We start from the raw sequence: 20,699 nt of genomic DNA on the forward strand, positions 1-20,699 counted from the left end.
TAAAAAGAGAAATGTGAAAATATCAAAGAAGGTGATGACATTAGCGAATAAAATTGAGTTATTAGACAAAATTTCTAATGGTGAAAGTGTCTCCTCAGTGGCAAAACATTATAAAATCAATGAGTCAACAGTACGATCAATCAAGAAATCGGAAGAAAAAATCTGCCGTAGTGTCCGTGAAAACGCGCTAATTGTTTCAAAAATTTGCTCTAACTCGTGATGTTAAATTAGAAAAAATGGAAAAGCTTTAAATCTGTGGATAGAAGACCGACCTCAAAATAAAATTCTGTTAAGTTCACTCATCATTCGCGAAAAGGCAAAACTCCTTTATCAACACTTTAGCGAAACTGGTGATAGCACTGGCAGGATGTTTTTTTTTGCTAGCAAGCAAAGGCGCTGGTTTGAAAGATTTGTTTGAAATTTCTAATAAATATTACATTTAATATTAAATTATTTCTTATTTTCATTTCGATGCCATATGCTTGCATTTCACTGTCTATGTACATAGTCATATTATGAAGGTACATATAATACATACATACATAGACAAAATTTTAGACTAGTTTTTCTTATATATTTCATACTTTGGAACGGAACCCCTTTATTACTGTGGGAGCCATAACTCAGTATTCGCGTTTTCGGTATTCACGACATTTCTCAGGAACGTAACCCCCACAAATAGCGGGGGGTTTACTGTAGTGTTATTTGGGAAGATGGCAGTATACCCCCACAGAAGATTCTGACCTCAAGCCATCAGTGAAGGCAGGCAAGAAATCAGAGTATTCAGCTCAGAGTGGGCAGCATAGAGTTGTTGGTAGACATAATTTGGGGTGGTGGTCTCTCTATTTGCTAACAAAGAAGTTGCACGATAGTGTTTGAGCATGCCAAGGTGGAAGCAGTTGCCTTGGTGATAGGCCAACATTGTCTACCATGATGTTAAGCTCTGTGAGCAGCTCTTGGATGTGAATAACAAAGGGACAGTTGGCAGTCTGATGGGTGTAATAAAGATTTTCCATCAATCATGGCTCAAAAATAAATGTCCACGTGAGGTAGTCTTGCAGGGATTTCAGTTTGAAAGCATTCTGTAGAGAACTGTTTCCTATGAAGAGATGATGGTTTGTTAGCTTTGACATAGAGGCTCTCGAAAGGGGACGTTTGAAATGCTCCAGTAGCAACAGGAATTATCTGATGGGATCCAGCCATTGGAATATGATGATTCTAGCAAATGTGTATACCTGGGACCTGTAATCTAACTTAGATCACAGGCATGCATGGTAGAGGTGCAATGGTCAGCACCCCAAGAACTGGATGAAATTGCACATAGGTATTTAAGCCTCTTATGCATTTTGCACATAGTTGATGGATAAAGCCTGTTGTGGAAAGGTCAACTTTCTATTTTTATATGTCCCAAAAAATTCTAGTCACAGGTACTACTGGAATAGCATTTTGTCCTAGTCTCGGTTCAGGTTCAGGGCCAAGGTTGCACTTGCAGCAAAAATGTATGCACACAGTCTTTTACAGAGAGAGAGAGAGACATTATAGCCATTATTCACTGCCCATGAGTTCAGGGTGATAAACTGCATGTTGCAGGACTGAGAGAATATGCTAAAATTGTCAACACATAGTGCACAGTTTACAGTTGGAGGAAGTTGTTCTGTGATAGAATTCACTTTGATGGCAAAAGTGTAATACTTAAAACTGATCCTTGGAGTACACACTCCTCTTGGCAAAAAGGCCAGAAGGCAGATCTTAAAAACTTGGAAGGAACAGCAGAATAAAAAAATTCTAATAAAAGTTGGAAGATGACCCCCTAAGGCTGATACTATAAAGGTCTTTTAAAATTTCAGATCTCCAAGTTGTGTCATATGCTTTTTCCATAATGAAGAACACAGACACCAGATATTCTCGTTTTAAGAAGGTATCTCGGAAAGAAGTTTCCAACCTAATTAAATGTTCTTTTGGAAGCTACACTGCACTCTGGAGAGGAAGCTATTTGCCTCCAAATACCATATAAGGTGGGTGTTGACCATTCTCTCCAGGATTTTGCACAGACAGCTAGTCAGAGTGATAGGATGGTAGTTTGTTTGGACTTTTGAATATTTTCCTGGCTTAGGAAAGACAAGTACGATTCCCTTATGCTAGGAATCCAGAAATTGCTATTCTAGAAAGATTCTATTGTACAGAAAGAGTACAGCCACTCCTCGGCTTACGTAATACTCGACTTACGGAAATTCAACTTTACATAAGTTTTTTCTGGCCATTGCAAACTTAAAAGAATCGTGGAAACGTATTTTGCATCCCATATGAATAAATGGAACTATCATGAAAATATCAAAATGTGAACCCAATAACACTTTTTTTTTTTTTTTTGGTAATTCGTTCCAAGACCTCGGAAGTTGAAATTTCGCTATATAACCCAAGCTATCTCTCTCTCTAAAAGGTAATTTTTATAATGAAAATTGCACTACACTTTAATCATTATCATATGTTCCATTATAAGAATCAATTTTGAATGCCTTTGTGATATTTTTCTAAAACACATTTCTAGAGGGTACTACCACCACCATAAAACAATTTGCACTTTCTGGTTTATTGGGTTTTCTGTTAGTGAAATCTATTATAAATGGGTAGTAAACTCGATCTTATTGCATTTGCAATAATCCCGATAACTGGAATTCTGTGGGTTTTTAAGTTATGGCAATATGGTGAAATGAGTTCCCCTTCACTGAAATCTTCAATCATATAAAAAACAAATAAATTCTCAGAATCTTCTCTTCATTACTATTTACTTATTACAATGGTAAAAGGAAAGGGACCAATGGAAAGTGCAGGAAACGAAACAAAATTCATTTAGAAATGAAGATGATTAATTAAGAAGTATGAAGCAGGACAAAGTTTGTCATCTATTGCATCGGAATTAGGTCTCGCTGCTTCAACAGTGAATACTATTTTAAGGGACAGTGCACGTATAAAAGAACATGTTAAAGGATCAACGCATTTAAGATCAACAGTGATCACAAAGCATCATTCATGTGCTATATTGAAGATGGAAAAGCTATTAATAATATGGATAGAAAATCAGATTCAGAAGCAAGTGTGCTCCTGAGTCCAATGGCCATTTAAGCATGCGATGAAGTCACCAGTGCTGATTCTGCAGCTGCAGAGAAACTTTGTGATGTGTTGGAAGAAACCCCTTCTAAATCTCCACAGCCCTCAACTTCCGCAGCGGCGTGCTTATCAGCTGGAGAGCTAATTCTGGCAACAATGCTCGAAAGGTAAAATTTGTCGATGTTATGCCTGTCTTCTCTCTCTTTTTTTAATTTTTCCTGTGCATGAGATAAAAAAATTGAATAAATAATTCTATTTATATGTCTGGCGAACATTTTTTTGCTTCAATCAAATTTGCGAGTGCTGCATAAGCATTTAGGGAAATTCGGACTTACGTAGAGTTCTGCAGAACACAACCGATTTGGGAGTGGCTGTAGTTGATTCATGGATTTTGCTGACAGATGTTTTATCATTTCATAATGGATGAGATCCAGCAGTTATTGCATTGGTAAGAGCTGTTTAACTTTTCTATGGTGAAGGCCCACTATAAGAATGAGAATCCTTAGATTATCATTTCTTAGATCCTTTAACATGTTGGGGGAGTTGCTATCCTCCCCAAGAAGGATAACAACTCCACCATGGGCAGGTCTATCCCCAGTACAATGGTAGTATTATGAAAAAAAAAAAAAAAGGGTTTTCATTTGCCTTTGAATATGTTTCCTCCTCTCATGCTTTTGAGGAGTCATCAGTATTTCATCGGAATCCATGACAATTCCACTGTAAGAATTCAGCCATTTTTTGGTTTGGCAGGTCCATCAGGCAGATTCCAAAGTGCCGACGGCTTACTTTTCTGTCTTGGATTTCTCTCTTTTTGGGGAAGTATGGTCGTTGTCCTGTGTCCATTTCTCCCTCTGCAAAGAGTTTCAAGACTGACTCATCTGGTACCTCCTCCTCGACATCCATTTTTTTTGGGAACTAGGGTGTATATTTTGTTATATTTTGGTTCTTAGGAGCATTAGCAACTAAGGCCATTTTGCTCCGGGGATATGCGGTGGTCATTCCCTGACCTTTCAGCATCCTCCGTATTTGGTGGTCACGGGCTCGAACCCCGGTTTAATTAAGAAGCGTGTGCTACGCACTGCTGCTCCTGGCCACCTGGCTACGGAGGCACTCATGCCTCTTATTCATTTCTCCAGCAATTTATTTTGTTACTGGTGAAGTATTAGGAGGTACATATGGGAGTGGCAGCGGACTGATTTTTCTGTGTGGGTTCTTGCAAGCTTAACAGGTAGCACACGATGAGAGTGAATGGCTGTTTTGATGGGATAGTCATTTCTGTTTGGGTTCCAATGGAACATCTCCCTGCTACTTTCTGAACATAAGTAGATTTGTTTATATTTAAGAGTTTAATTGCTTATCTTGTCTCCTGATATAATGTTCAGCACTGCCGTAAGTCATTGAATTTTGTTTTCTTCTTTCCATCTCTGGCGTGCTTGTGAGTAGGCAGGGTAGTTAATACAAGTGGATTTTGTGGCTGAACTCGAGTAGTTTTGTGGTCCTTTTCAGCACGTCAAGCACATACAAGGGGCTCCATGACAGGCCATTTGTGAGTGTCCATATTTCTGGCACTTAAAAGCATCTTAAAGGATTTGGGACATATGGACACACTGGACAATTAAATATAGCCAGCTTTGATCTCATTAGGCTTGATTCATTGATTTGGTTTTTAATAGATCTCATTAGGAGATGTTGTGGAATTAAATGTCAGGATATTTCTGGTAGGAACAAGATTCCCATCCCTATGCATGAATATTTGTTTTGCAGTTATCACTCCTTGGGGTTTTAATTCAGAACAGATTTTCTCTTCAGACACTTCCATGAGATTCCATTCAGCGATAACATCTTGTGGGTGTTATCGCAGAATGGTGTCTTGTGGGAGGGGGGGTAACTGCAATCACCATTCCCCACCTAGCATTTTAACATTTGTAAACTGATGTACTATTCAGTACTTATAAGATATATAATTTCATTTTAACAATGAAGTATGGGAGAATACTAATTCCCCTCCCTTTTGCTCTTGTATAAAAGTTGGGAACTGTGAATCAGTTATATAACTGATAATGTTAAGTGAATTTCAGTTCCCAACTTTTATACAAAGCCAGGGAAGGGGGAGGGGGACTTAGTACTCCTACCATATCTCACTGTTGAAATGAATATTTTGTGGTGGGAAGGGAAGCAGTATTTAACTAACTGCTGGACAGGAATGTTCAAAGGACCAATTAAAAAAATGAAGAAAAGCCCCAATGCCAAACCAAACATGTTTATTTCGGTAATATACACAATTCACAAATGGCTTGCATAAAATTAACACTGTTTACCATAGCAGTGAATAAGAACATGTGAATGAGTGATACAAGGGCTTCTGTTGAACAGAGATAATGACAGTAACTTGAAAATTACTCAAATATGTATGAATTTATGGGAGTAGTAGGATATCCACAAATTAATACAGACTAATTTGAAAAGAATAACACTATCAAATTCTTCAGCCAAACCAAATTCTTGGGAATAAAGGTGTCAGACAGGAATCCTCTCTGATCCCAGTATGTCACATCTTATTTTTGAATGATGTGATTAATAGACGATAAGCTGATTTGTGCATGGGTGTAAAAGACTATAACATCTTAGGTTTAGTAATGATTCAGATCAATCGGACTTAACAGAAAGCAGTTTGCCAATTGAGTTTCAGTAGTTTACATATAATTTCTTTCTACACATAGAACCTTTCTTTACCTTTGCCAAAGTTGTCTACAATATAACACTATCATTGAACGAAATTCCAAGTTCAACATTTAGTAAATCTTGGAGAAAACTTTGGCTTAATATTGATAATGCTAATGAAAGCCTTGAACCACAAGAATGTAATGAGAAACATAGTTTATTAACTGATTTTGAACATATTGAAAAATTCTGAAGATTTACAAAGCATGAAGATGTACAACAGCAGATTCACCCATGTTTTCCAAAAAATCATCACTGATTTGTGGACAATGAAATTATGGAGAATGCAGTTATTATACACACTATGACAGAAACAGATGGATATAAATATGAAGAAGAGACTGAATCAAATCTAGAGCCAAAAATTTCTCATATTTATTTATTTTTTAATGTAAACCCCAAACACGAGAGGTATTAGAAACTACAGTACTTAGTACCGTGCTTGGGTTGGAGGTTGAGAAGACGAAAGAAGATTTGTTGACATTGGACTTGAACTTCTGTAGACTGTAATTTTCAGGAAATACGTATGAAGGAAGGTTGTTCCAGAAAACAGCAGTTGAATGAATAAACGAGGAAGATGAAAAGTTGGTTCTGTGAGTTTGAAGTTGGACAGTAAATGGATGTTGGCTGGTGGCAGCACATATTCGGATTGTTTTGAAAGAGAGAGCAGGAATTATAGAAGCCAATTCAGCAGAACAGTGCCCATGGAAGTATCTGTAGAAGATTGTTGTTTGTTTGTTTGTTTGTTTGTTTGTTATTTGGTTTTTAGGAGCATTAGCAACTAAGGCCATACTGCTCCGGAATATGCGATGGTCATTCCCTGACCTTCCGCATTCTCCGTATTTGGTGGTGACGGGCTCGAACCCTGGTCTAATCAAGAAGCGTGTGCTACGCACTGCTGCTCCTTCCCACCTGGCTACGGAGGCGCCTATCTGTAGAAGAGGCATGCAGCAGGAAACAGTACGTCTATGAGACAGCGAGCGGAGAGACTCTGTTAGAGATGAATCATTAATTAACCTAACTGCCCTCTTCTGAATGGAATCAAGAAGCCTGAGAGACGTTTTGGGGGCAACACCCCAGATGTGGGAACAATATTCCATGGCAGGGCGGATTTGCGATTTATACACAGTGAGCAGCTGTTTGGAAGAAAAGTAACGCCAAGAGTGAAAGAGAAAACCAAGTTTTTTAGATGCAGAGTAAGCAATATTTGTAATGTGCTTGTGCCAAGAGAGATTAGAAGTCAGGGTAATCCCCAAAAGAGATATATCATTTTGCCTAGAAATCGGAGTGTCACTAAAGATAAGCATAGGAGCTGTTTGTTGTTATTTGTTTGTTATTTGGTTTTTAGGAGCATTAGCAACTAAGGCCATATTGCTCCGGGGATATGCGGTGGTCATTCCCTGACCTTTCTGCATCCTCCGTATTTGGTGGTGATGGGCTCGAACCCCGGTCTAAATCAAGAAGCGTGTGCTACGCACTGCTGCTCCTTCCCACCTGGCTACGGAGGCGCAAGCATAGGAGCAGAAGAATCCCTTTTTTGCGAGATACAAGACAAGACTGAGTTTTAGAAGGGTTGAAATCAACTAAGTTGTCTTTGCCCCACTGGAGAATTACCTGAAGATTGGCATTTAAGGAAATGGTAGCAGATTTTCGAGAAGTTGGAAGCTGATTGAGCAGGGCAAGGTTTCTCAAAATGGAAAGTAGAATTCAAGGTGCTATCATCGGCAAAACTATAGATAGGATTTCCAGTCAATAGAAGAAGGTCATTAATATACAAGAGGAAAAGAGTGGGGGAAAGAACTGAATCTTGGGGGGAAACCGGCATTAGTGGAGAAGTTAGAAGACAGAGAGCCATCTACCATCACCCTCAGTGAGCGATCAGAGAGAAAACTGGATAACCAATTACTAAAAACAGTTGGCAAAACATAAGATGGAAGCTTGTTTAGAAGACCTTTATGCCAAACACGATCGAAACCCTTTGAGATGTCAGAGCAATTACTTGTATTTCACCGAACCTTTCCATTGAATTAGTCCATAAATGGGTAACATAAGCCAGAATATCACCAGTGGATCAACACTGATGGAATCCATACTGGCGATCGTTGATCAGATGGAAGGTTTCTAGGTAGTTTAAGAGTTGGTGATTAACTGATTTCTCCATTACTTTAGAAAGAGAAATTTCTCCATTACTTTAGAAAAAAAAACTGATGTCTCCATTACTTTAGAAAAAAAAACTGATTTCTCCATTACTTTAGAAGCAATTGCAATGGGACGATAATTGGATGGGGGAGATTTGTCACCCTTTTTAGAAACTGGCTGGATATGAGCAAATTTCCAAGCAGAAGGAAAAACATCTTTGGAATAAGAAAGTGGAAAAAAGCGGCAAAGAACAGGAGTAAGTTTAGGAGCACAGGTTTTGAGTACAAGTGGAGAAATACCATCAAGACCTGGGGCTTTCTTAGCATCAAGATTCGTCAAAATCCTTCTGACATCCTTTTGACGGAAGGCCACAGGAGGTATTGAATGGAGCATGTTGGGAATGGTGGGAGGTGTTTTACCAAGATCATTAATACAGGAGTTGGAAGAAAAATGGGATGCTAGCAGGTCAGCTTTATCCTTGGCTGAAATGACAACAGAACCATCTGGTTTGGACAGAGGTGGGAGCAGAGATGGGCAAAAGTTGCAGCCAATAGCTTTGGCAAGAGAGACCAGAATGCTCGGCTACCATTAGGGCAAGAAGCAAGTTTTCTACTCTTAACCTGTTCAAACTCTAGTTTGGACTGATTAATAACTGCTTTACAATTGTGGCAAGCTTTGGTGTAGGCAGAAAATGAAATTGAAGAATTAGAAATAAGCCAATTATGATATGCAACATTCTTCTCAGCCTTAGCACATTTATTGGAAAACCAAGGTTTAGATAAAGGAAGAGATTTTAAAGTGGAGTGTGGGATAAAGGATTCCATTCCTGCAAGAATAATTTCACGGACACGATCTGAGCAAACGTTGACATTAGAAGTTTTGAAACAGTAATCTGACCAAGGAAAAGAAGAAAAGAAATCTTGCAGGTCATCCCATTTTGCATTCTTGTAATGCCAAACAACACGAGGTTGGGAACAGCCATGAGATAAAGGCTCCATTGGAGAAGAGACAATCATCAAAGTTGTGATCTGAAGTGCCTAAAGGACCTCTCACTTCATCCATGTACTTAGAAGGGTTGTTTGTGAGAAAAATATCAAGCGTGTTGGCTGTATGATTAGGATTGTCCGTAGTCTTGTAGTTAAATGAACAATCTGTGCAAGGTCATTAGTAATTGCAAAAGCCTCAGCATCTCGATCAGCTGGGTCAGTGTGAATAGAAAAATGGAAGCCAGCTGGAGTTGTGAACATTAAAATCACCAAGGAAAATTACCTCACTGTTAGGAAAGTTGGACTGGAGAAGGTCAAGTTGCAAAGAGACGAAGTCAAAGAGCTCCAAGTGATTAGTGGAGTTGGGAGAATGGTAGAGACAACAGATGAATTTGAACAATGAGGTAGAGAGATTTTAAGCCAGAGAATATCAAAGAGAGGTGATTCCAAATTGCCAAGTCTCTGACAGGGAATATCAGAACGGACATATGCACAAGTACCACCTTTGAGGCAAAAGGAATCATACAGCGAATAATTGGGAATCTGAGATGAGCAGTAGTTGAATCAACCAATAACTGAGATTCTGTCAGAAAAAGTACATGGGGTTTGGCAGACTGCAAGTGGAAATGGGCATTGTTGAGATTAGAATTGAGACCACATATATTTGTGAAATGAATTAGGAAGTGCTTGGGAGGTTTAGATCTTTTCGCAGATAAGCTTGCTCTATCAGTTTGACAATTCATGATATATTCAATAGTAAGAAAAAGTGGGTGGGACATGCTGTATGAAGTAATGAAATTTTTGGATATGGCATACACATGGTAAGAATATACTCAGATCCTTGACATAACGTGGCCTCAACAATGTTCCCCACATACACACTACTCGGACTCCCTCCAGTCAATATCTGGCAGAGTAGAGGTACCAAGATTATACACTAGCTGATCAGGAAGCCTCCTAGAGAGTTACCAATAGGTTCGGTCCAGCGTACTAACTAACGGCAGGCCTGCGAACACCGTTTTAGAGCTGTACCCTCGAAATGTAAGGGATATTGGATCTCGCCACGATGTTCATCTCATGCAGCTGCCAAAATGCCATAGGTACAGCTTTACATTATATTGAACAATAGCGTAATTCAATAGTTCGTGATGATATTTATAAAAAAAAAAAAAATGGAGGGACTATACTACAAAATGTTACATTACATCATCTAAACAGATAAAAATTGCCGATTTTATGTAAATAAATGTACATGCACGTTTTAAGTGAAAATATAATTCACGAAGTACATATTTATACTTTGTTTTATGATTCCTTGCTTTAACTGACCAATTACCAGTCCCAATCACATTAGATACAAGGGCTTCTTTATACATAGATAATGACAGAAACTTGAAAATTACTGAAATACGTATGGATATACAGGAGTGTGGGATACCCACAAGTAAAGACAAATTGATTTGAAAAGAATAACACCATCAAATTCTTGAGCAAAACCAAACTGTTGGGAGTAAGGTGTCAGACAGGAATGCTCTCTGATCACAGTACCTTACATCTTATTTTTCCAATACAATAGATCGTATTTACAGAATTCCAAGAATATATTTTCAGAGAGAATGTCAGTGGATTTTCACATTTGTTCTGCAGAACCAGTGGTTCCATGGAGGGGATCTCAGGGGATTTTGTGGCGACCGGGCTAGCCAGGGTGGGTAAAGTGCCTGCCTGGCAACCCAAAGGTCGCGGGTTCGATTCCCGCCTCGGGCCTGGATATCATGGTGGTGCCACACTATCCAGTTGGATCTCATGGCCAAGATACACGAAGCAAGCAGGAAAAAAACTGGTTCCTTCGTGTATTGCTCAGATCGTACGATAAAAAAAAAATAATAAAAAAAGGGGGATTTTGCAAATATTCTATAAGTTATTTTACTGATTTTTTATTTATTTTTGAACATGCATTTATAAACACATATGTGTGCATGTACAGACACACTTGTTTTTAATTGATTTTTCATATAAGTATGAAACATAAAACTGGCTAAAGGTGTTGCATATACAGCCACTCCCCGACTTATGTAAGGGTTGCGGTCCGCGAAACTCTACATAAGTCGGAATTTCCCTAAATGCTTATGCAGCACTCGCAAATGTGATTGAAGCAAAAAAGAAATGTTTGATTAACACGTAAATAGAATTATTTATTTAATTTTTTTATCACATGCACAGGAAAAATTACAAAAAGAGAAAGGAGACAGGCATAACATCAGCAAGCTTCACCCTTCGATCATCGTTGCCCGAATTAACTCTCCAGCTGATAAGCATGCTACTGCAGAAGTTGAGGGCTGTTGAGATTTAGAAGGGTTTTTTCCCACTACATCACAAAATTTCTCTGAAGCTGCAGAATCAGCACTGGTGACTTCACCACATACTTTAATGTTTAGGAAACCAGCACGATGCTTGAACCTACTCGTTGAACCATTCGTTGCTTGCCACGAACTTGGCTTGGGGTTCACTGCACTTATCCTTAACATCTTCATAAATACTCCTTGCTTTTGCTTGAATGGCCATTGGACTCAGGGGCACTTGCTTCTGCATCTGATTTTCTATCCATATTATTAATAGCTTTTCTATCTTTTATATAGCACCTAAATGCCGTTTTGTGATCACTGTTGATCTTAAATGCATTGTTCCTTTAACATGTTCTTTTATACGTGCACTGTCCCTTAAAATAGTATTCACTGTTGAATACTATTTTAAGGGACAGTTACTATTAAATACTATTGAATTGACAGTTGAATACTATTAAAACGAGACCTAATTCTGTGCAATAGGTGACAAACTTTGTCCTGCTTTGTACTTCTTTATTAATCATCTTCATTTCTAAATCAATTTTGTTTTGTTTCCTAGCACTGCCAGCACTTGCACTTTCCATTGGTCCCTTTCCCTTCACCATTGTAATAAGTAAATAGGAATGAAGAGAAGATTCTGAAAATTTATTTGTTTTTTATATGATTGAAAATTTCAATGAAAGGGAACTCATTTCACCATAATACTGTAACGTAAACACCCACAGAATTCCAGTTATCAGTATTATCGAAAATGCAATAATATCGAGTTTACTACCCGTTTATAATAGATTGCACTAACAGAAAAGCCAAATAAACCAAAAAGTGCAAATTGTTTTTATTGTTTTATGGTAGTGACCTCCAGAAATATGTTTTAGAAAAATATCACAAAGGCGTTCAAAAATTGATTCTTATAAACAGAACATATGATAATGATGAAAGTGTAGTGCAATTTCCATTATAAAAATGACCTTTTAGAGAGATAAATAGCTTAGTTATATAGCTAAAATTTCAACTTCCGAGGTGTTGGAATGAATTACCAAAAAAAAAAACAGTGTGTTATTGGGTTCACATTACGATATTTTCAAGATACCTCATTTTATTCCTATGGGATGCAAAATACATTTCTACGATTTTTTAAAGTTTGCACTGGCCAGCAAAAACCTATGTAAAGTTGAATTTCCGTAAGTTAAGTATTATGTTAGTCGGGAAGTGGCTGTAATACATGTAAAACAAAATACTATTAACTGGGACAAGTTAAAAGTATATACATCTGATCTTAGAGTCAGCAATTCTGCACCTTGGAAAGTTATTATAGCACAATTATTATTAGGCCAATCTCCAACTCTAGGTATTGCAAAAATAATTTTTTATTAACTTTCTTTACTTGAAAAATTTTTCACATGAGTCTAAAAAATGTCAAATAATGTCAGTTTAAATGACAAAAAAATTTATCTTTTTGCCTTGTTGAAGGTAGCAAAAGGCAGCAATCACTGAAGAAGAGCCTGCTTTTAATAAACAGATTCAAAATTTACATAGGGTGAAGTGCTTTCAATTATTTTGTCCTATTTAAAAATTATCTTATCATACCATTCCAAATTTATATTGTTATGTATCATACCATTCCAAATTTACATAAGTATTATTCATATTTCTGTTTACAGCTGGTGTACAACCAAGTCTCACTGTGATAGCATAACTTTATGACATGTCTTTCCCTAATTAATACACAGTGCAATGAGAGTAGTGGGACATATGCTGCAATTAAACATGCATGTAAACCCATCCCTTTAATCAGAATGCTTTGCATTGCTTCTTAAAAAAGAGTGTCAGTACACGAACGGCCAGAACAGGCTTATATATATATATATATATATATATATATATATCTTTATTGGATAGGATTTAGTTTTGTGATTTCAAGGAATATTAAGCTTTTCCTCAATAAAAATTAAAACATTTCACATTATTTTTATCATGTACTTATTTTATTTTTATTACATGTGAAATAAATAATTATTATCATATATTATTTTATAACATTATAACAATAGCCACCAAAAGGATGGCTACTTACCCTGAACCATCCAAGAAGTGGCTGGGAAGTTATATTTAGTCCTTTTGTTTTATCCACAGGTAAAGGCACAATTGTTGAGTCTTGTAACTTTATTCCGTGGCTACTGTCATAAAGAAACCCATTCTGCAAAATTTTCTGTAAAGATAAATTAACCATAAATGAGTTATGATTTATGTAAAACTAGCACTGTAGAATTGTGAATGAATAAATACACAAAAATTAAAACAAAATTTATCAGAACTGAAACAAACAATTTCCTATTCAATATGCCACCTAAGGAAGCTGTTTAATGTAGTGTATGTCTTAAAACAGTACGTAATTGGATTATCTTATTATTAGATTCAGTGAAGTTAACTAGCAATGCCTCCACCTACATCTCCAAAGGCCGATAGCCCATTTGCTACTCTGAAACAAATGCCGAGGAAGCAATTTAGAGAAAATGATGATATTAAATTATTTTTACAAACAGAGGGGTGAAATGGAAGTGTTTTTTTTTTTTTTTTTTGGCTGATGCTGCATAAGTTTGCTTTCTTGCATCATATGCCTCTACTAATGCTAAACAGCATCTTTTTCAGTTAGAAGGTTGGCAGTATAAGTTCTATCACATGCTTCTTGATCTCAAGGCAAAGGCTGAGAACCCTCTATTACCAACCTTCAACCTCCTTGTGAATATCAGGTTGCTGCAGTTCCAGCACTCAGTTCAGATGATGAAAAATTTGTTCCAGCAAAAAATGCGAAAACATCTGCGTGATTTTCCAAAATCTAGTTCTATCTCAATGTCTCTCTGTGAATGCAATCAAGCTTCCTTGCAACTTGCTGCTGATCCAAACATACAACTGAATCCCAACATAATGAGTAATCAACAGACACCCCCTGACATTTTGTATGTGCAGTGTCAAAGTGATCCTTCTGATCTCACTCCTAAAGTGCTTACCGATAGCAGCTTGCCTAAAAAATCCCAAGTTTCCCAGCAGAAATAGATATGTTAGTATAATGGAAATAAGAAATGTGCAGTTGTACGTTAAAATAAGAAATCAAAATAGTTTGAGGTATAATATTAATAATATCTTTATTATCAGGTTCGATCCCAATACTACCTCCCAGCAGATGGATCATCTTCTTTTAGAGCTAGAAATACCAAGTAGAGCTTTCAAAATGAATACCAAACATCCCACATATGCATATTTCAGATTTTTTTTTTTTTTTTTTTTTGATTTGGTAGTTGTTGGTGCATCGGCTTCTGTGGCCATATTGCACCTCCCAAGGTTTTTGCAGTACTTTGATCCAAGCCCGAGGCGGGAATCGAACCCGCGACCTTTGGGTTGCCGGGCAGGTACTTTACCCACTCGGCTAGCCCGGTCGGCGCATATTTCAGAATTGAGCTAAAGAATAACAACAATATCTAAACTCTGATATATGGCCAAATCATCATGCCATATTTTTGAACTATTGGAGTTACAGTCAACAACCCTAGTAAAAAGCTATCTAATTCTCAATCTGTTGAATCATTCAACCTGCCACTTAAAACATTTGTTTTCAAACATCTTTCTGACACAAATGCACATCTCAACATTTTTATTCAACATGTGAGAAGCATAAAAATTAAAACTGTCTATGCTTATTGCATTATCAACAGAAGAATCTCAACTCATATGCTTAATTGAACTGTGGATGCAGGAACCTCTACACGACATTTTCCTACTGCCAAAAAATCTCAACCACACACCGTATATCGAGGGTATAGTGTCAAACAACATTAACTACAAAATCATTTTGTAATAAAAGTTTTGTAATTAACTTCACTTGACATTTTCTTGGTTTACCAGAAGTGTCCTTATAGTCCAAGCTAACTTGTAAACTACTAGAGAAATACATTTCTACGACACGATATGCATTGTTATTTGTATAAAGTTAAACTGAAGTTGTCTCAAAACAAAAATACAATTTTGTAGTTAACATTGTCTGACACTAAGCCTTCGATATGACATCAAGGATTAATCGAAGAGGTGGAGCTGGGGGGGGGGAGAAGCAGTTATTTTAAAATCTGACCTGAAAGTTATGAACGCCTACAACTCTAGTACCTACAGCTTTGAAGGAATTTCTCTGCTAATCCAAGTTAAAGATTCACTGCTACAAATTTATATTTATATTCCACCTGGACTTACAGATAACATCATTAATAAAGTAATAACATGGATTACTACTGTTCATAAGCCTCAAATTAAAATAAATTATAATGGGCAGCTCTAATCTCCCCCTGCCCAAATATAATTTACAAATGAAGTTATTCAACTCCTTATTAGCACCAGGAGCTAAAAAAAAATCAACATCACTTTTACTAGAGGAAATCAATTGCTCAGTCTTGTTTATTCTGATCTTCCATTTAAAAAAAAAAAAAAACTGAGCAGCAACATTTCATTTAAATCTGACCAGAGAAGCATAAAACTGCAAGCACCAATTTACTATGGAGAATCTCATCCCACTCTAGAATCACCAAAAGAATATCATCGATAAAATTCCTTTGGAAAGAAAAGTGTTTGTAGCTCTTAAAATATTACCCATGGGATTTTCTCAGAAATATACCTATACAATCAACTAAAAAAAGTCAGCATTCAAACTTGTAAGACTATCTTCTCATTCCAAACCTTAGTTCAAATCCCATCTAAAACCATACTTTAAAAGTAAGCAAAAATACCACAGACAGTGGGAGAAATATGGCACTTTATTAGCACACACAAAATATAAAAAAAAAACAAAAAAAACAGAGCACTATTTCAGCTCAAAAAAAATTCAGTCATATAGAAATTATTTAATGTTCAGACTAAACACAATAAAAGAGCATGATCAAGTTGTAGAATGGATAAAGTGCAATACAAAAACAAGCAAGTCTGCCATATTTGCTGAAGATATGCAGCATAAATTTCAAGAATTAAATTCTTACAAACAAGCAGATTGCGTGCAACATAAAATGCCTCCTAGTCAAGTCCTGCTGTTTAACTAATTGTGAATTAACTAACAAGACATTTTAACTAACAAGAATACAGTACAGATGAACATTTTAACTAAAAAGAATACAGTACAGTAGATAATAAATCAGTAATGCCTTGATAGTAGTGAAGGTGCTGATGGCATTCCTAGTTTTATTATTAAATTGTCTAGTGCATACATCATTGACTGTTTAGTGCAAATCATTAACAGGTGCATTTCCCAGCCATTCTTTTCAAGACAATGGAAAACTTTCAGGATTACTCTGATTCCTAAACAAGCTAGCAGTAACAACCATACAAGCTATTAATCAATTACTATTTTGTCAGTAATAACTAAAATTATTTAAAAATTGTTAAAATTATGCTGCCATACCATAAAAATACAATCTTCACTAATGCACCCATCAATGTGTATTTTGGTCCTTGAGCACACCACTCCATAACAGCAAGCCCAGTTGACACCATTGTGCACATCCAAACTGCGTTTCAAGATAAGGCACAATGCCACATTTCATTTAGACATCAAAGGTGCTTTCGAATTTTGATATCTCAACAGGAAAGCTGTTGAGATATCAAAAAATCATTTTCTCATTGACACAGCAGTATTCTCCTATCTACAGCACAGTCTAAATCATAGGTATCTCTTCTTTCTCACTAGTACCAACAATGTTCTTGTCAACCATAATGGACATTCCTCAAGGAGATGTACTTCCCAGTACTATATTTTCAGTGTCTCTACAACCACTCCTGCAAGCAAATTCGAATATCCTAGCAAGTACTGATGATTTAAGCTATTTATTATTTCAAAAGCTTCTGATGATATTTGCAAAGTTAGCCAGAATGTGAATTTACAGATGTATAGAAGCATCGGGTATCTGAAAGAATTGAATCTCACTATCAATGCAAAACAATCTACTCAGATAAATTATGCTTACAGAAACAACCAAACCACATAGAAATTAAAATTGCAAGTCTCAATTCCAAATGTCTATGCCCACAAACATCTAGACAGAAAGCATTATTTTAATTCTCATTATTTACATATTGCTCAAAAAATTCAATGCATCTTTCCCATACTGTCATATGCTTCCAAAATCTGGTCTGGAGAACTTCAAGTAACCATCAAGAAATTCCTTTCCACAGAGTATTGGATTCTAAGATGATCCAACAGCAAACTTGATTTTCCTCAAACAATCCAGGCAACAGCTTTATGCCAATAAACACAAAGCTGCTGCAACAGATAGGCACCTCCGTAGCCAGGTGGGAAGGAGCAGCAGTGCGTAGCACACGCTTCTTGATTAGACCGGGTTCGAGCCCATCACCGCCAAATATGGAGGATACGGAAAGGTCAGGGAATGACCATCGCATATCCCGGAGCAATATGGCCTTAGTTGCTAATGCTCCTAAAAACCAAATAACAAACAAACAAAACAGCTGCAACAGATCATCAACAAGCCTGGACTCTGAATCATGCTTCTTGCAAAGTTGATAACTTCTGCAAGTGATTCACCAAATATAGCAGCATAATAACAGCAGCTCCCAGCAGAGACAATTCAAAAAACCAACAATTTAAATCTGACCTCTTCTGACTCAAGCAAATGGAAAGAATGTTTTCGAATGCACCCCTTCATCTCATAAATTTTCTAAACATTCTCATTGATTGCTGAAAGATTTCTCAAGCCTTCAGAAGTAAGATTTCCAATCAGATGAAAAGAAAGCCAAACAGTAGCCTGCCTTCAACCAACTCTGTAATTAGAAACTTAATGCCTAATGTAATATAATTCATATTCTGTGTTTTATGCACATATGTATATTACTGCGTACATTGATTATTTAATCTTTTATTTCCTCTGTACTAAATTATCTGCCACTAGCCATGTTGTGAAGGGCTTGCTGTAATATGCAATAAATTAATATTTATTTATTAAATAGCATCGATCACTACTATAAAATAAAAACATTTTGATAACACAAATGTGTTATCATTTGTGTTATCAAAATAAGTGAAGCATACAATGAAAGCAACATAGCACTTACTGTTGGATTTGAAACCTCAGAGTTCGGAGAACATGGGGAAGAAACACTATGCCATCTCCCAGTGTAATCCCAATTCCTCACAGAGAGCAGCTGAGGATCATTGAGCTCTGATGTTATCTAAATAAAAATTGACTATATAACTGAATTTTTCTTATGAAATAACATATGTATAACAAATTAGGTATAACATATTCATTGAGTTACATTTCAGGCACATTCAATTATTAAATAACATGCATAAGTGCTTACAAAACCTCACCACATGGTGGGTAGTTGTGTATTGAGATTTATGTAGCAGTCCTTTTTAACATGATATTTGGTACAAAGGTCTAGAAGAATATTCGAAGTTCTGAAATTTTAAAAAGGGATCAGAATGCTGTTCCAAGTTTATTGCAATGTTTCTGTGTGGGTGGGTTTAGATTTTATTGGTGCATCTGTTATCGTGCATTAGCAACTAAGGCTATAATGCACTTCTGTGTGGGTGGGTTGGATATGAAATCAGAATTGGTCAGGTTGATATGGAATTATAATTGATCTTTAAAGGCAACTAGCGATTGGCAAACCATACACTGAAAATTTGGTCTCAATCTGACTTCTTTTTTTTTTGAATAATGCTTGAAGATCTGATACTAATATAGGTTTCTGTACTTTCCCAGGAACTAACAGAACATATGCTGAAATTTGGGATCAATCTGACTATTCCTTGTTAAGTAACAGCAAACACTGAAACACTTCTATTTATGTAGAGAGAACCTGAAATTTTATATAATTTTTTTTTTTTTTTAATTTTTAAAAAATTACTGAATTTCTGTTGGTTCAGAGGGATTGAAATTTTTTTCTAAAAGACCCAAATATAAAACCTCATTGAAATATGTCCAACTGGGAGTTTAGTTTTTATATGGGAGTTGGGTTGTTACAGACACAGTAGGTGCTTTATGAAATTTATAAATGCATTACTGTACTTGAGAGGGAAAAATAAAAACAAATAATGTAATGATGAATCATAGATGGTGACTTACCAGAGATAGTGCATCTTTAGAGGTATCTTGAACAGCAAGAAGACTAAAACTAAAAACAGAAAAATGAAGGCTAAAAAATAATCTGCACTATCATAAAATTCTTTGAAAAATTATTTTCCTGGAAAAAGTTTAAATTAACATAGCTATAACGTAATAAATGTGGCATTATTTGTATAACAAAATACAAAAAATAGTGCATCAGAGTGAAGAAAAATATACTGAGTGATCAATCAAATATGATAACAGCCACTATTCACCTAGGCATTGACTTCACTAGATGTCTGAAAATGTCCATAGGGATCTGTACCTATGCTGCCTGCAAGGCTTTTCACAGTGTTGGAATAGATGATGGTTGTGTGTTCATACACCTCACTTCCCTTTCCAGAACATCCCACAGGTGTTCAAATGGATTGAGATCAGGCAAATCAAGATGGGTGATATCTTCGTTGTGTGTGCCTTGAACCACTTGTGCACAGTGCAGGCCAAATGACACAGCACATTATCGCCTTGAAAGATCCCATTTTAGTCCAGGAAAAAATGCAATGTGGCAGGGTGCACATGGTCTCATAAGAGTTGCCGGTAGACCTCACCAGTGAAACATTGGTCCATATGCACCAGGGGTCCTAGTTCTTGCCAACAAAAGATGCCCCATATTAAGAACCACTGTCACCTACCTGAATAGTGGGTGCCATGCATGATGGATCCGTAAACTCGTGTTGCTTGCGCCATGTATGAAGGCATCTGTTATCATGCATGGCGATGATCAGCAGTGAGGAAAGGGTGTCTCTTGGGTCATCTGCTATGGAATCCCATATATCTGAGTATATGATGCATCATCATCATATTTGAGATATTGTTCTTGCATTCCCTATATTGTATTGCAATGTCAACTGTAACACAGTGACCTGCTACTGAGCCCTTACAATGCACTGCACCCTTCATTCACCACAAACATCCACTGCATAATTCTTTATAGTTCTGTTGGCAGGAAGTGATTTGACCCGTTTGACACCATTCTTTGAACACACCTTCACCACAATGAGCCATGAGCAACCAACAAGACATGGTTTTCAATATGGAAGCACACCTGACAGTCAAGCTCTCATAATTATGTCCTTTTGAAACTCCGTGATATCTTTACTATGTTCCATAACTGCTACTTTATCACTTTGACTTGCATGACCAGATACAAATTACCACTGTTCTAATGTGAGTGGGTGAGTTGGTTTTTAAAGGCACATTGGCATCTGAGGCCATATGCACCTAGTCAAACTGCTCTAATGTAC

General features: G+C 36.7%; 1 protein-coding gene across 2 annotated transcripts in view; it reads right to left on the bottom strand.

Annotated features, from left to right (window-relative positions):
* LOC150082765 (endonuclease/exonuclease/phosphatase family domain-containing protein 1-like) overlaps positions 1-20,699 on the bottom strand; it is a 97,602-nt gene that overhangs the window by 29,613 nt on the left and 47,290 nt on the right. For both annotated transcript variants that reach the window (XM_090377586.1, XM_090377587.1), the window contains 3 exons: positions 19,414-19,462; positions 18,395-18,511; positions 13,371-13,505 (listed from right to left, as the gene is read on the bottom strand). In XM_090377586.1, coding sequence (XP_090233712.1) covers positions 13,371-13,505; positions 18,395-18,511; positions 19,414-19,462 — 301 coding nt within the window. The remainder of the gene's footprint in view (positions 1-13,370; positions 13,506-18,394; positions 18,512-19,413; positions 19,463-20,699) is intronic.

The sequence above is a fragment of the Mastigoproctus giganteus genome, chromosome 7 (assembly GCF_048544385.1).
Source record: "Mastigoproctus giganteus isolate SK-2022 chromosome 7, ASM4854438v1, whole genome shotgun sequence".
Taxonomy (NCBI): Eukaryota; Metazoa; Arthropoda; class Arachnida; order Uropygi; family Thelyphonidae; genus Mastigoproctus; species Mastigoproctus giganteus.